Source organism: Hippopotamus amphibius, chromosome 1 (genome assembly GCF_030028045.1).
Source record: "Hippopotamus amphibius kiboko isolate mHipAmp2 chromosome 1, mHipAmp2.hap2, whole genome shotgun sequence".
Classification (NCBI taxonomy): Eukaryota; Metazoa; Chordata; class Mammalia; order Artiodactyla; family Hippopotamidae; genus Hippopotamus; species Hippopotamus amphibius.
This window is the reverse complement of record NC_080186.1, coordinates 30,121,270-30,138,631: the sequence shown is the minus strand read 5'-3', so window position 1 is coordinate 30,138,631 and position 17,362 is coordinate 30,121,270. Positions and strand designations below refer to the sequence as shown.

The 17,362-nt window shown below is 48.3% G+C and overlaps 1 protein-coding gene across 3 annotated transcripts; it reads right to left on the bottom strand.

The window, feature by feature from the left end:
* Positions 1–182: 182 nt before the first annotated feature.
* Positions 183–5,941, bottom strand: MANEAL (mannosidase endo-alpha like). Of its 3 annotated transcripts, XM_057705728.1 has the most exons (5): positions 5,307–5,935; positions 3,988–4,097; positions 3,002–3,078; positions 1,708–1,751; positions 1,197–1,474 (listed from the first exon to the last, which is right to left on the bottom strand). In XM_057705728.1, exons 1-5 carry the CDS (start codon positions 5,854–5,856, stop codon positions 1,335–1,337), a joined length of 921 nt encoding a protein of 306 aa, XP_057561711.1. In that variant the 5' UTR covers positions 5,857–5,935; the 3' UTR covers positions 1,197–1,334. The 3 variants fall into 3 exon arrangements, with proteins under 3 accessions (XP_057561702.1, XP_057561720.1, XP_057561711.1); XM_057705719.1 differs by having other exon boundaries at positions 183–1,751; positions 5,307–5,941; XM_057705737.1 differs by lacking the exons at positions 3,002–3,078; positions 5,307–5,935 and having other exon boundaries at positions 183–1,751; positions 3,988–4,058.
* Positions 5,942–17,362: the final 11,421 nt, after the last annotated feature.

The following is a 17,362-nucleotide window of genomic DNA, read 5'->3' as shown; positions in this document are numbered from 1 at the left end:
TAAGCACTGGTTTGTTAAATATTCCCTCTAGAAATGTTGAAGCTACTAATTTCTTAAGCAAACTTGACTCTTCACTGTGCTAACACTGTAGCCAGCCCATCCCACGTCAGTTTGTCACAGAATCTGACTGAGGGGTCAGAGTTTGTGGTCCTGAAGGGAGCAAAAGGAAAGCTGACTTGAGAATAGGAACAACACGTCATATTTAATACAAATCACAGTAGCACTGAAAACGGCTCTAGAGAGTGGGCCTCATTTAATTCAGGCAGCTGAAGGGAGGGGGGTTTCCTAGTCCTCTCCTTGGAGCTAAGTATTCATCTAGGAAAACGGAGGCTCTGGAGCGCAGAGGTATTTTCTTCGAGGAGAAAGAACTGTACTCCCAGTACTGGGCAAAACTGCAGAAAGGAAAAACTTATAGCTGTGCTTAAGCACTAGCTACAAGGCCACACTAAATGAGAGCTGGCTCCTGTGAGCTCAGGAAGACGGGAGCTGCTCCTGGTCGTTTCCCCCCACACTTGGCACATGGTAAGGTGCTCGCTGCGTACGTGTTGAATGAATGTGTGAATGCTCAGGATTATTTCCTGATAACTGGGTTCGGGAATCTACTGGGAAGAGCTTAAACCGAGAATTTCCCTTTTAGGAAGTCTTAAATATTGTTCCTAACTTGGGGAAGACAGACCATGTGGGAAGGAGGCCTGGAGAGGACACAGGCTGGCAGAGAGCGGGGTGCATGCTAGCCCAGAGCCCTGACACCCTTCTGAGAGCAGTGACTTGGTGACTCCACAACACCAACCAGCTGAGTTCCAAGCTAGAAGGGATTATTTTAAAGTGTTCTGACTGAGGATGTGGAGCTGCCTTGGGCTAAGTCCAGTCACCTGCCAGCCCCTGGGGTTCCCTCTCTGGAACACTGCCTAGTTCCCTGTTCCTGCAGGGCACCCCGGCACCCACCTGCCTGAGAAACTAGCTCTGTTTTCCGTGTGCCCTGACGTGATGGGCCCAGAAGCACCCAGCCGCTGACTTGGGAGTGAGTGCCTACAACCTCAGCCAAGCCCTCCCGTGGTGACGTCTTCCAGTGAGGCTGGGACGTCAGTGCCTCCTGCCCCCGCCTGCAGGCCCCTCACATCAGCCACTGCTCCTTCTCTTTGATGAAGTGCTCGGCCCAGCGGCGTGTCAGCTCCAGGTACAGGCTGGGCTGATGAGGCAGGTAGTCCAGATATAGCCGAGTTGGCGTCTTCTTGGGAATGGCCTTCTCAATCTGGGTACCCTCGTGCCACTCATTGAAAGAGGTGATGGAGACGATCTCGGGCCTCACGGTCAGGGCTGCCTGCAGGGCCGTCTCATAGTACTTGCCGTTGACCCTGTTCCGCGTATTGTGGTTGTTCCAGGGCCGAATGCTGGTGTCGATGTAGCCAGGCCCCACGCTGGGAATGAACATGAGGTTGTTGGCATCGCAAAAGTTCTTCACAGCTTTCCAGTTCTGATGGGAGGAGCCGAAGGAGAAACCGTTGGAGGCAAAGTAGGTGTACATGCCATCAAATCCGGCAGCCAGGATATCATGGGTGTGACCCTCCTCCACCAGCAGTGCTATGAAGACCCCATCATAGGGGGTGTTGCGGATTGAGTGGGGCCCATTTGGTGTCAGGAGGTGGGCCCAGGCCTCAGGGGATGTCAGGTAGGAGTCGTAGATATAAAAGAGTGGGAGGCTCTTACCCATGCTGTTCTTATAGCGGTAAAATGCACTGTGGGAGCCGTACCTGAGGAGCAGGAGGAAGAAGAGGCTGAGCCAGCAGCCTAAGAGAAAAGAAGCCAGCACAGCCTGAGGGCTGGCCGTGCATGAGATCGTTCCTGATGCCAAAGCACAATTCTGGATCCAGCTGGACTCCACAGTTGGACTCATCATACCTCTGAGCAAGAACCCACTTTCCTCCCTCCCTCCCCAGCCTTGTCATTCCTCTATTCAAGCCTCACTTCCCTGCCCCCGGCCAAGCCACCACCATCTTCCATCTGGACAGTGACAACAGCCACCTAACTGGTCTCCAGGGTCCCACTTCCATCTCCCTATAATTCAGTCTTTTTTTTTTTTTTTCCTGGCACACGGGCTTAGTTGTTCCGTGGCATGTGGGATCTTCCTGGAGCAGGGATCGAACCCGTGTCCTCTGCATTGGCAGGCAGATTCTTAACCACTGCGCCACCTAGGAAGCCCTCCAGTCTCTTTTTAAAGTGTAAATCAGATCTGACTGCTCCTTACCGAGACCCAGCAAGGCCCCACCTACTTGATCTGGCCCTGCCCACCTCCATTCCTGCTATTACCCCATCTCTCTCTACACTCCAGCTACACTGGCTGCTCTCAAGCTTGCCCTATCAGATGGCCTTTGGATCTGACAGCCCTCTGCCTGGAGTTTTCTGCCTGTCCCAGATCTCTGCAGAGCTGACTCTTCATTCACGTGCTGGCTCACATGTCATCTCAGGGAAGCTCACTTGACCACCCATTCTAAAGTTGTTTCTTGGGCACATTCTTAAAACAACACCTTACTGTATTCTCTTATTCCTTTCTCATAGTATGGCTCACTATTTGATTTGTCATCTGTAGCTACTGTCTGCTCCACTGCACCCCCACCCTAGCACATAAACTTCGCTAGCCCTACCCATTGCTGTACAACTGGGACTCGGACACCTGAAGTGCCTGGACACCTGAAGGCACTCGAAATATTTTTTGAATGAACGAATGACATGTGCAAGCTCCGTACAAGCCACTTTTACATATATTAGCTCATGTTAACTCTCGCAAGACCCGAAGGTTAAGAGGCTTGCCTTTGATCACAGATTGGAGGCCGCAGAACTAACTCAAACCCAAGACGCCGTCTCCAAGCCCAATACTCTTTTATCTTTTTAGATGCTGGGGACACAGGCATTCTGCCCTTTTGTGTCTTGACCTGCACTTCCAAACCTAGCCCTACCCCCATTTTGATCCCCACCAAAATCCAGGCCCCCAGAGCAGCCTTACGTGTCAATGATGTACTTGATGTTGTCATGCAGAGTGATGTCATCTCGGCCCTTGTAGGGTTGGATGTGGAAGGCCACCTGCCACAAACAGAGGAGATATTGGTCAGGTGAGTCTCTGTACCCAGGGGCCACAACCTGTAAGTCTTATGCTCCAACCATGGCCTGGAGAAAAGGCTGAGTTCAAAGGAGACCTGGCAGTGGTGGGCACGGTGTAAATAAAAGCAACCACACACACACAGAAAAGCAACTACTGCCCTCGGGGCCCAAGTTCCCCCACCTCTCACAGCAGGGCCTCTGGGAATCATTCTGATGAGCTGTTGCAGGCTGGCCAATAGGTTTCAACTTATGTGCCAGCTCCCAGCGATTGGCACTAGCTGCCTGCAACTATGGGAAGGAGTATGCTGAAGCTGTGTCAATGGGAAATGTGCTATGATCTATTTAACGTGTCAGTGATGGGCTCAGGAACGGGAGTGGGGCTCCTCTTCGTTGTTTTTTTTCCTTTTGCCACAGGTGAGGGCGATGACTTACTTGATTGGTACACGTGGGGAAAATAACTGGACAGCTCCGTCGTTCCTCTTGAAAGAGAGCCTGCCTACTGAGAGCACGTGTTGTGCTTTACTCCTTGAGGCACAGCACTGCCCCCGTCTAGGGACTTGAGGCTGGAGTTCAGTTCATGGCCCCATTTGGCCCTTGCCTGCCCTCTCTCCAGGATCAGGGTCTCCAACCTAACCTCTATCATTGTGATATTTATTTAGTAACCCATTCATCCTAGATTTATTTTTCCCAAATTTGAGTCCTTTCAGAACTCAAAAAATAAGAGTGACATAGGCACTAGATTAGACCCCTATCCCTAACACTACGCTTGCTACGTATTTGCACACCTGGGCTAATGCCAAGAACTTTGGTAGAGGCACTATCCCAGTGGGTGGAGGAGGGGACATCTCCAGAATGGGTCAGAGAGCATTTGACCTCTTCTTGGAGACTCACCTGGATGTTGTACTGATGGGCGGTGTCCAGGATGGCAGGCACCAGGTCATCTGAGGGCTCCCCATTATCATCAGCCATGCCCGGTGGGTACCAGGACAGGACCAGGACGCCTGAGACAACACAGAGGTTACTTCAGAGACACACAGTACCCCCACGGCAGAGCTTCTTCACAAACCAGCTCCAACTGCAAAATGGTTTCCGAATGAAACCGTGAGCGAGGCTCCTGCCAGGTTCTCTTCTTGCAGATCAGATCCCTGAGGCGGGCGCCCTGGAGCTGTCCGCGCCCGCGGTGCTGAAGCTCAGTGGCTGCAGGAACCCTAACACGCCAGGCCTGGGAAGGAGCCTGAGAGCCCGAGAGGCCTCTGGCCTGCAGCAGCAAGCGGTTAAAGGGAAATGGGTGGACAATGCCACACCCACGTGGAAGCCACAGTCCTATCCGTGGAGGAGAGGCGCACCGCTGAGGTCCCTTAGGGAAAGGAGCCCTGAGCAGAGGTCATTTTACCCTCCCCGTGGGAAATAACCCTTGCCTCAACTGTCTGTCCCCCAGACAGGTAGAATCCTGAGGGACCACCGCTGTGCCATTCACCTGTGAATACTTCCCACCACTGTCCCTGGCATTCAATTCTCCACCCTCCCACCCCCCAATTAACCATTTCCAGAGAAATTTAAATGTAGCGTAAAACCCAGCAGAATTCAGTGACAAAATCTGAAATAAGTCAGTCTGCCCACCCCAGCCTGCCTACGTAGGGACTTCTTTACAGAGTGCTTGAAAAGCTCGCAGGCGCCTTACCGCAGATACAGCAGGGTCCATCACACAACGCGGGCCAACTTTCCTTTCTGCAGCCAGCAAAAGCAAGAAGGGCTGCTGCTCCACCCTGTGCCTAGTGTGAAAGCAGAGGCTATCCTAGGTGCCACTGCTCCGAACCCCAGACTCCTGCGGGGCCAGGGTACCCAGGCCTCACTTACCCAAACCTAGAAGCCCCAAAGACAGGAAAACTGCCCTCCTCTCCTCACTCTTCCTACCTGGGACAGCCCTGGGGCAAACGCTTTCCACTGGCCCTCCCAGCAGCTCCGCCCTAAAAGGGCCCTGGAATTGTGGGGGGTCAGAAGGCAGAGATGGAGAAGTCTGAATACTAGAAGACGGGGGCGGTGCCTCTCGGTGAGCACGGAATGAGAGTTCTAGAAGAGAAGGGGCAAGAAGCCAGGCTGACGAGTGAGTGGGACCAAGGCCCGGTGACTCTAGGAGCAGTGGAAGTTGGGGTGTGGGAACAAAGAAGGGCGAGGCTGGGGGGCCAGCGATGGGGGAGGGGGCATCTCACCGATGGCGGCTTCCTTCAGCTGGGTCATGTGCTCCCGCAGCACGTCGGGGTCCCGGGAGCTGTAGGGCCCCAGCTCCGGGTAGAAGCTGGAGCCCAAGTCGTCGGGGGGGCTGTGGCGGCCGCGGGGGTAGCTGGCCGAGATCTTGGGGTCCCAGTGCGGCACCATGACGTGGTCCCAGTGAATGTAGTGGCCCTCGCGCCGCGGGCTCCCGTACCACGAGTAGTAGAAGGCGTGCAGGTCCGAGTAGACGCGCAGACGCTGCCCGGCGGCGGGCTCGGCCTCCTCGGGGGCCGGCCCCGGGGAGCCGCCCGGGCCCGCGGTGCGGGGCGGCGGCGGCGGCGGCGGCGGCGCGGCGGGGGCGGCCGGGGCCCGGGCGGCGGGCGCGGGGGCCCCCTCCGGGCGCCGCTCAAAGGGCGCCAGCTCCAGGCCCGGGCCCAGCGCCGGGAGTCCGTCCGGAGCCTTGAGCGTGCGCAGGCCCATGAGGGTGCCGAAGGCGAAGAGCAGCACCAAGAAGAGCGCGATGCAGGCGCGGCGCCGCCGCCGGGCCATGGCGGCCCCCGCGCTCCCCGCGTGCCTCGCGGCTACCTCCCGGCGCGCCGCGCCATGGCCGCCCGCCCGGCTCCCGCGCCTCGCGCAGCCCGCGCGCGTCCCAGGGAGACGGCGACGCCGAGCGCCGAGCGTGGCGTGGGCGGCTCCCGGCCTCTCCCCCGCAGTGCGGGCGGGCCCGGCACACAGAGAACGCAGGCGGCGCAGACCAAGTGGTCGCGAGCCGCGGGGGGGAGTGGACGGCGAGGAGAGGCGGCGAGCGGCGAGCTGCGGGATGCTGGGCGGCAGGAGCCGGGTGCCGAGTCTAGGCGCGTGGTCCGAGGAGGATCTGTCGCCTGTCAGCCTGGGACAGCGGTGCAGCAGCCCGCTGGGGAAAAGGGAATGCCCTCCTTCCGCAGCGCGAGAAGAAGGTCCGGGCGTTGGCGTTGGAGGGCGTGGGAGCAGAGGGCAGGGTGGGGAAGAAGGCAATGTCTGTGGTCGTCCCTCTCTCCAGCGACCTCCTTCCCCGCTGGTCTCTCTTTGCTGACTTCACCGACTCCTTCCATACTGATCTCAGTGACCTTCCTTCTTTGCCCCAGGTCCCCCGTCCCTCGGACCCCCTCTCAAACACCCCAGGCAGCCCGGGTTAAAGGGGCGTCGGGAAAACCCCAGGAGTCAGACACTACAGACACTGGCTAGAGCATGGGAGGACGAGCGAGGACGAGGGAGATCGTGACTTGCGCAAGGTCACGCGGACCGGGCTTAAGTCCAAGGATCAGGACTGTCTCTTCGCCAGAGCTCTTGTCACTGTCCAGCCTGCCAGCTCTCGGACCAGTTTGTCTCAAGCTCTCCGTCCTTGAACAACCTCCTGTAGTCAGTGAGGACTAAATGAGATGGCTACCATAAAGCACTTTCACAGGGCCTAACAAAATTAGCACTCAACACATGTTCCAAGTTCCTTCTGAACCCTGAGCTCCAGGGGGCAGGCCCTGGGTCACGTTGACCTTTTTAGGTTCCAAGGGCTTGAAGAACAGGGTCTGACACTCAGTTCCCAGGGTTGCTTGTGGAATGAATACCGGACTCTGGTGTGATATTCTATAGACAATGATAAGTTTTTCACTCTGGGTTAAGTTCTTATTCTGTGTTATTCATTATTTCACTCATTCAGGAAAGGTTTTGTTTATTGTCTGCCTCCTTCTCTGGTCCATGAAGGCAGCAACTTTGTTTCCTCAGCCGCTATATCCGCAGTGTCTAAAACAGAGCTTGGCATAGTAGTAGGCACCAGATTCTTCTCAAGTAAATGAACTGTAGGAAACCCAGGAAGAGGAGGAGCAAGGTTAGGAAATGTGGGTAGGTTTGGAGCCCAGGAAAAGTGCATTCAAGAGAATTTATGGTAGTGTCAACGAAAAATTAGCCAGTCGACCTAAGACAGAAATGGAAAATTTTATTTGAGCCATATTTGAGGATTATAATCTGGGAAGAGCATCTCAGAAAGCTCTGAGAACTGTTCTGCGCATTAAAAGTCAAGGCACAGTTATATAAGTTTTTTGAGACAGAGGGCTATACATTATACACAGTTTACATAATCCAGATCAAAGCCCCATGTGATCCCTTAACAAGAAGGAATGTTATCCAAATGCTGGAGGAGGTGTTGAGAACCCTCCTACACTGTTGGTGGGAATGTAAATTGGTGAAGCCACTATGAAAAACAGTATGGAGTTTCCTTAAAAAAACTAAAAATAGAGTTAACGTATTATCCTGCAATCCTACTCCTGGGCATATATCTGGAGAAAACCCTAATTTGAAAAGATACATGCACCCCAGTGTTCATAGTAGCACTATTTACAATAGTCAAGACATGGAAGCAACCTAAATGTCCATCAACAGATGAATGGATAAAGAAGATGTGGTACATATATACAATAGAATATTACTCAGCTGTAAAAAAAGGAACGAAATTGGGTCCTTCATAGTGATGTGGATGAAACTAGAGTCTGTCATTCAGAGTGAAGTAAGTCAGAAAGAGAAAAACAAATATTGCATATTAATGCATATATATGGAATCTAGAAAACTGGTACTGATTAACCTATATGCAGGGCAGAAAAAGAGACACAGATGTAGAGAATGGACTTGTGGACACAATGGGCGAAGGGGAGGGTGGGACAAATTGAGAGAATAACATTGACACATATACACCACCATATGTAAAATAGATAGCTAGTGGGAAGCTGCTGTACAGCACAGGGAGCTCAGCTCAGCGCTCTGTGTTAACCTACAGGGGTGAGATGGGGGTGGGGTGAGAGGCTCAAGAGGGAAGGGATATATGTATACATACAGCTGATTCACTTTGTTGTATAGCAGAAACTAACACAACATTGTAAAGCAATTATACTCCAATTAAAAAAAAAAGGATACATGCACCCCAATGTTCATAGCAGCACTATTTACAATAGTCAAGACATGGAAGCAACCTAAGTGTCCATCGACTGATGAATGGATAAAGAAGATGTGGTGCATATAGACAACATAAAAAAGAATGAAAAATGCCATTTGCAGTCACCTGAGATTATCATACTAAGTGGAGTAAGTCATACAGAGGAAGACAAATACCATGTGATATCGCTTATATGTAGAATCTAAAGTATGATACAAATGAACTTATATACAAAACAGGAACAGACCCACAGACATAGAAAACAAACTTATGGTTACCAAAGTGGGTAGCAGGGGGAGGGGGAGATAGATTAGGAGTTTGGGATTAGCAGATACAAACTACTATATATAAAATAGATAAACAACAAGGTCCTAGTGTATAGCACAGGGAACTATACTCAATACCCTGCAATAAACCATAGTGGAAAATAATTAAAAAAAAAAAAATATTATCTTTGTGGAATTGTCATGCTAGGAGAATGTTGCTCTTTATAGCTGAGCAGCTATTTCTGCTGATGGGGAAGATTTTGTCCATGCATGGTGCAGATACACAATGCACAGTGAGGAGAGAGAGGAGGCCAAAGGGCACATAAAATGTTTTATGTTTAAGTTTTTCCTGTCTTGCCATAAAATATGAATTTTATTTCACAGCATTAAGTGGGAATTAATATTAGAGAAATGCAAAGCAAAACTACAGTGAGGTATATCATCTCACACCAGTCAGAATGGCCGTCATTAAAAAGTCTACAAATAACAGATTCTGGAGAGGGTGTGGAGAAAAGGGAACCCTCCTCTAGTGTTGGTGGGAATTTAAGTTGGTGCAGCCACTGTGGAAAATGGTATGGAGGTTCTTTAGAAAACTAAAAATAGAATTAACATAAGATCCAGCAATCCTACTCCTGGGCATGTATCCAGACCATAATTAAGAAGATACATGCACCTCTATGTTCATAGCAACACTATTTACAATAACCAAGACATGGAAACAACCTAAACATCCATCAACAGATGAATGGATAAAGAAGATGTGGTACACGTATATAATGGAATACTACCCAGCCATAAAAAAGGACAAAATAATGCCATTTACATCAACATGGATACAATTAGGGGTTATCATACTAAGTGAAGTAAGTCAGAAAGAGAAAGACACATACCATATGATATCACTCATATGTGGAATCTCAAATATGACACAAATTAACCTATGAAAGAGAAATGCAATCTGAGACATAGAGAATAGACTGGTGGTTGGGAGAGAGTGGGATTGGGTGTTACTTTCTGTAGAACAGTAGTTAACACAACAGTGTAATTCAACTATACTTCAATAAAAAATAAATTTTTTAAAAAAAGAGGGGAAAAGTGTGAATTAAGTAGAATGCTTTCCGCTCCAATAGCAAGCACCTGATTCAAACTGGATTACACAATGCGGAAACAGATCATCTCACAGGAAATCCAATGCGAGGGCAGAGTGGGTAGCTGCCCTGGTTCAGCAATGTCATTAGGGACCTTCCATCCCACTGCTCTGCTGTCCCCACCGTTGACTTCATACCAAAACTGGCTCCACTCAAAACACAAAATGACTGCCACAGGCAGTTGAGGCTGCATGTTACATTTTGCCATCCAGCAGACAATGGTAACACTGATTTCTCTTTCCCAGAAATCCTGTTTTGCAGAAACTGAACCCCCTACCAGGCAGGAGACGTTAACTGTATGCTGCCCACAAGCGCGTAGAATCCTGATCTGTTGGAACCAGAAGGCTGATGGCGTTGACTCCCAATTACCTCACCACCAACCAATCAGAAGAATGTCCATGAGCTGATCACACCCTCCTCTTTGAACCATTACAGTAAAACTCCTCACTGCTCCCTCCAGGTTGGGACACACAAGTTTGAGGGCATTAGCCCCCTGTGGCCCCCTTTGCCTGGCAAAGCAACAAAGGTGTTCTTTCCTACTTCACCCAAAACTCTGTCTCCGAGATTCAATTCCGTGCCAGTGCACAGAGGCCAGGTTTCAGCTTCACTGCTGTAGATGATGGGGCCTTGGTTCCGCTAGGACTTCTGAGAAGAGTGTTAGTGCCTTCCAGAATTAAGAGGTTCTAAGGACTTCCCTGGTGGTCCAGTGGTTAAGACTCTGTGCTTCCACTGCAGGGGGCGTGGGTTCAATCCCTGGTTGGGGAAATAAGATCCCACATATGCTGTGTGATGCAGCCAAAAGAAAAAAATAAAGCAAAATAAAATATGACTTAGAATTAAGAGGTTTGAGATTAAAGCAGTTATCCACTGGTCCCCGATCTGCTGGGTGAATGTTTTCTCTAGGGCTGTTAACTTCTAATACGTCTGGTCTCCTTTGTGCCAAGTAGGCTCCATGATGTCAGAGGAGGGCCTGAGGCAGACCTGAAGACAGAAAGACACATTGTATGTTTGAAGTGGGATGCTGCCAATGAGAAGGAAGTTTGGGCTTGCACAGACCTGTCTACCGTGACTGTGCTGTTATAACAAATTGCCACCAATTTAGCAGCTTAAAACAGCACAGTACCTCAAAAGCTGGTACAAGAGTGTAAAGCAATTATATTCCAATAAAGAGCTTAAAACAAAAAAAAGCACAGAAATGTATTATCACACTGTTTCTGTAATTCACAATTCTGGGCACAGTGTGACTCAGCTGGTTCTCTGCTTAGAGTCACACAAGACCAAAACCAAAGCGTTGGCAGGACTGTGCTCCTTCGGGAAAGCATTGGGAATAGCGCATATCCCAGATCATTGGCAGAATTCAAGTTCTATGCAGTTGTAGGACTGAAGTCCCTGTTATCTTGTTGACCATCAGTTGGGGGTCTTTCTCACCTAGATGCTGCCTGCATGTCTTGGCTCGTTGCCCCCTTCCTGCATCTTCAAAGCCAGCCCTTTTCACACTTAGAATCTCTCAGACCTCCTCTTGTGCCTCATCTCCCACCTCTGTTTTCTACTTTTAAGATCTCAAGCGATATATTGGCTTTCAGTTGGATATTCCAGGATAATTTCCCTATTTTAAAGTTAGCTGCTTAGTAACGTTAATCCCATCTTCAAAATCCCTTCACAGCGCTAACTAGGTTTGTTTTAGAATAGCCAGATGACAGAGATCTTGGGGGTGGGGACATGTTTAGAATTCTCCTACTACAGAAGCTCCTGCTGAAATCAAAGTGGCCCAAGGAAGTGTGACACGTGGCTTGAAAGATGTCTGTTTCATCCGCTCTATCAGTTAGAATGTGTTCAGCTGCAAATAAGAAGGGAAATAGCTGAAGGTGGCTTAAAGCAGTGCTTCACAAACTTTAACCAACATATCAATCCATATTCTGGATTCTGGACTCTGGATTCAGTAGGTTTAAAATGCAGATTCTGGGGCTTCCCTGGTGGTCCATTGGTTAAGAATCCGCCTTCCAATGCAGGGGACCCGGGTTCCATCCCTGGTCAGGGAACTAAGATCCCACATGCCTCGGGGCAACTAAGCCTGCGGGCCTCAACTACTGAGCCTGCGTGCCACAAATAGAGAGAAGCCCGCATGCTGCATCGAAGAACCTCGTGCCACAACTGAGACCTGACACAGCCAAAAATCAATCAATAAATAAATAAATATACTTTTTAAAAATGTAGATCTTTTATTTTTTATAAGATCTCAAATTTTTAAAATAAATGGATTTATATATTTATTTTTATTGGCTGCATTGGGTCTTCGTTGCTGTGCACAGGCTTTCTGTAGTTGCAGCCAGCAAGGGCTACTCTTCATTGGGGTGAGCAGGCTTCTCATTGTGGTGGCTTCTCTTGTGGCAGAACACGGGCTCTAGGCGAGCAGGCTTCAGTAGTTGTGGAGTGTGGGCTCATTAGTTGTGGCTCACGGGCTCTAGAGCACAGGCTCAGTAGTTGTGGTGCACGGGCTTAGTTTCTCCGCGGCATGTGGGATCTTCCCAGCCCAAGGATCAAACCCATGTCCCTTGCACTGGCAGGTGGACTCAACCACAGTGCTACCAGGAAAGCCCTAAAATACAGATTCTGATTCAGTAGGTCAAGGGTGAGGCCTGAGATTCTGCATTTCTAATAAGATCTCAGGTGGTGCTGATTCTCATGGTCTCAGACCACATTTTCAGATTTAAAATATAGTGGGCCTATTACCCCACTTTTTTTTTTTCTTTTGGCCACACAGCATGCAAGATCTTAGTTCCCCGACCAGGGATCTAACCCATGCCCCCTGCAGTGGAAGTTCGGAGTCTTAATCACTGGACTTCCAGGAAATCCCTTGAGGACTCTTTAGATAGGCTAGCTTTAAGGATGGTTAATCCACTGGTTCAAAGACACTGGGGCATCAGATCATCTGTCTGCAGTTTCTTTGGCCTTCTCCTCATGGTTGAAAAAGGATTGAAGTAGTTCCAAGGATCACATGCCCACGTAACAATGTTCAAATGCAGAGAAGGAAATGGCTGTCTTATAACCCTTTTAAAGAGTAAGAGAGGGACTTCCTAGGTGGCACAGTGGTTAAGAATCTGCCTGCCAATGCAGAGGACATGGGTTCGATCCCTGCTCCAGGAAGATCCCACATGCCATGGAGCAATTAAGCCCATGTACCACAATTATTGAGCCTATGTGCTGCAACTACTGAAGCCCGCACACCTAGAGCCCATGCTCCACAACAAGAGAAGCCACTGCACTGAGAAGCCTGCACTCCTCAAGGAAGAGTAGCCCCCACTCACTGCAACTAGAGAAAGCCCATGTGCAGCAACAAAGGCCCAACGCAGCCAATAAATAAATTAAAATAAATAAAGCCCAATAAAACATTAAAAAAAAAAGAGTAAGAGAGACTCTTTGAGAAGCTCTCAGTCAATGTCCCGTCATTTCTCACTCGCCAGAATTGTCATAGGCTCATGCCTAAGCCAATCCCTTGCCAAGGCCATTCAGAGAAGGGGGAGCAAAATCAGAAAGAAAGGAAGGAAACTACCAAAGGATATAATGAGGGGATAACTTTAAAAAGTGAGGGGAAACTTGGGATCTGGTAGAAAGGAAATCCAACAGAAAAGCTCCAGGGAGCCCCAGGATGACAGCTATGGAAGTCCAGAAAGCAGTCTGCCCCCAATGGGAGCAGGAGGACACCCAGGACAGGTACCCCTAGGAATGACTGAAATTGATAGGTATCCTGATATATACCCCTCTCACAATTCTCTTTCATTGCCCACGTGGCAACATTATTTTAGGTTAAATCTCTAGTGGATACAATATTTTCTATAATATTTTTCACTATTGAGCCAAGTGCAAACCATGATTACACTTCCTTTCTTGTACAATTTTTGTTTCTCCAGGAATTAATAATCCCTTCTTCCAGGACTTCCCTGGTGGTGCAGTGCTTAAGACTGCACTCACAAGGCAGGGGACACTGGGTTCCGTCCCTGGTCAGGGAACTAGATCCTGCATGCATGCCACAACTAAGAAAGAGTTCACGTGCCACAAATAAGGAGCCCGCCTGCTGCCACTAAGACCCTGCATGACCAAATAAATAAATAAAATACTTAAAAACAAACAAAAAAATGCCCCCCTTTTTTTCATCATTTGATTCATTTTCTGTATCTTTATTATTTGTTTTCCCTAAACTCTCCAACACAAAGATAGCCTTTGAATACTGTTTCTACAGAGTTCCCATATTAGGATGTCTATCAATCAATGAATGAAATGGAGTGGCCAGATGATGATCAATGCTATAGAGAAAAGCAAAGCAGGAGCAGGGGAGAGGGAGTGCCAGGTTGGGGAAGGTTTATAATTTTTAGTAGGGTGCTCAGGGAAGACCTCCCTGGGAGGGTGACTTGAAAGGAGACATAAAGGAAACCATGCAGACATTTGGAGGAAGAGAGTTCCAGGCAGAGGTAATAGCAAGTTCAAAGTCCTAAAGACAGGAACATGCCTGGTCTATTCTTCATACACCTACTAGAATTTTCCCTTGCATATTTTATAGTCACTTCCACTACCCACTTCCCCATTGAAGGGCCCTCCATCTCAGGCACCCATATTCAAACTTTAGTCACTCTTGATACACTTTTTTTTAATATATAAATAAATAAATTTATTTATTTATTTATTGGCTGTGTTTGGTCTTCGTTGCTGCACACGGGCTTTCTCTAGTTGCAGCGAGCGGGGGCTACACTTTGTTGTGGTGCACGGGCTCCTCATTGCTGTGGCTTCTCTTGTTGCAGAGCATGGGCTCTAGGTGCACAGGCTTCAGTAGTTGTGGCACGTGGGCTCAGTAGTTGTGGCACATGGGCTTAGCTGCTCTGCGCCATGTGGGATCTTCCCTGATCAGGAATTGAACCCATGTCCCCTGCATTGGCAGGTGGATTTTCAACCACTGAGCCACCAAGGAAGTCCCATCTCTGCCTTTAAGTCTACAGTTCAATTCTTCTCTTTTCTGTAATAGCCTTTCTTTTTCCTTCCTGTTCAAATTCACCCATCTTTCAGGACCTCTTCCGGACATGGCTTCTCTACCTGGTGGAATGGAGCAGAAGCCGTGTTTTAGGGTAGTTGATTGTCCACACTCACATCTTTATCTCTGTATCAACCTTGTGTCATGGGTATTGTCGTTCTCCATTTTGCAGGTGAAGAAACAAAGGCTTTGAGAGGTAGAAAGAGAGTGGTCTAGAATTTGAGCCTATGTCGGCCTATGCTTTTAATCATTGTGCGATACTGTCTCCTGAGCTAGGAAGTGTTAGCTAAGTTGTTTATGAACTACTTGGTATGTATTGTGGCCTCATCACCCCCCCAGTGGACCACGCCCCCAGGCTTGTAGAGCAGAGTGGGAGCAAGAAAGAACCCCGCTTACAAAGGGCCCACCTTGCGCCCGACCCAGTACCATCTTCAGTGAATGTGAGGTAATATCAGGAAATACAACCAAAAGTGCTGAAAGTGGTTGGCTCTGGGGGATGAAACTCAGGGATGGGGAGAGGGGAGAGGAAAGGACTTTCTATTTTTATAAGACTTATAGTACTATTTGACTTTTAATATTACATACAATATCGCTTTGATTAAAAATGAAAGTAAATTTAAACAAATTAAAAGGATAAGTATATGTAAATAACCCTTTTAGCATCTTGGATGGGAAGGGAAGAAGGAAACAAGGCAAGAGACATCTAATACATTTGTAGTAAGGATTAAACAACACAAGGCATTTAACACACGTTTGGTACAGAACCAGAAGCAAGCATTATTATTATAACATGAAGCAGGGCATGGGCTCAAGGTTCAGGATGGGTTCATTTTACTTAAGAGATGTCATAAAACAAGTTATGATAATTAGTGATCACTCTGGCCTCCACCAAGACAGAAGGATGGTACTTTTCCCCTGGCCTTTCTGCTCCTACTTCCTCCAGATTTTTATTTCAACTGAATCCACCCAATAGAGTGGATTCCTCACCAACTTCTCCACACAGACACACACACTTGTACATACCTCTTAGCATCAAGCCCAACCCTCAACCCTGAGAAAAGGGAGCAGTGAAGTCTACAACCAGATTTTGTAGTTCAGAGGGGAAAGTAATTGACTTCCCTATGATATTTTAGCTTCTAGGAAAGGGAGTTTGGAGGCAATACTGAATCATGTTATTAAAGTCCCATTCATTCATTTGATATATATTTGCCAAGTACATGCTATATGCCAGGCATAGCTCTAGCTGCTGAAGATACAATGACAAACAAGACAAATAAGCTGCATGCCTTCATAGGGTTTTTGTATGATGCTGCAATGACCAGAGCAGCTACCAGAGCAAGTGGAGGCCTTTGGCAAGGATAGTCACCTCCATTTGCTGCTGTCCAGTTTGATGCAATGGAATGAACTAACTGACATGAATTGGGGTGCCTTCTCACTCACACCTTCCTGCTAAAGTGGCCATCTTTGCACCATATGACTCTGTTCCTCTGACCACAGCTTTTTGGACCAGTAACAGACATTTGACTCCAGCTAGGCAATTAGATTCTTCCCCCAAGAATCTGCAAAAATTAGCTCTGGGAAGGTAAGTTGAAAGAGTCAGGGCCACAGCAGAAGCCAGTAGACGCCGTGGCAAGCCAATGTCATGGGCAGACCAGAACTGTAAGGAGCAGATACTATGAGTAGGCTGAGGTGAGCCCTTTGTCTACAAAGAGGAAAATGCAGCAACTATGCTATAATAAGAAGGAACCAAGACTATTTGACCCCAGGAGGAAAGAGGAAAAGAGAGTAAGCAAAAGACTCTTTTTTTTTTTTTAAAGAAGAGATCAGGGGGAAGAGAAAAATAGGTGAGGGAGATTGAGAGGTACAAACTTCCAGTTACAAAATAAATGTCATGGGTATGAAAGGTACCGTGTGGGGAATACAGTCAGTAACTGTGTAATGTCTTTGGATGGTGACATGTCATAACTAGACTTATCATTGTGGTAGTCGTTTTGAAATGTATAGCAATATCTAATTACTATGTGGTGTAACGGGATCTAACAGAATGTTGTAGGTCAATTATTCTTCAAAACCAAACAAACTCATAGCAGCTTCCTAGGTGGCGCAGTGGTTGCGAATCCACCTGCCAATGCAGGGTACACGGGTTCGATCCCTGCTCCAGGAAGATCCCACATGCCATGGAGCAACTAAGCCCGTGCGCCACAACTATTGAGACTGCGCTTTAGAGCCTGTGAGCCACAACTACTGAGCCCATGTGCTGCAACTACTGAAGCCCACGTGCCTAGAGCCCGTGCTCCGCAACAAGAGAAGCCACAGCAATGAGGAGCCCGCGCACCACAATGAAGAGTAGCCCCACTCACCGCAACTAGAGAAAGTCCGCACACAGCAAAAAGGAGACCCAACACAGCCAATAAAATAAATAAATAAATTAATTAATTAAAAAAAAACTCATAGAAAAAGAGATCAGATTTGCGGTTACCAGAGGCAGAGGTCGGGGGAGGGGGAATTGGATGAAGGCAGTCAAAAGGTACAAACTTCCAAATATAAGGTAAATAAGTACTAGGAATGTAATGCACAACATTTAACATAGCTGTATTCTTATATTTCAGATTTTTTAAAGCACTAATGAGTGGCTTTTTAAAAACCAATCTAACAATCTTT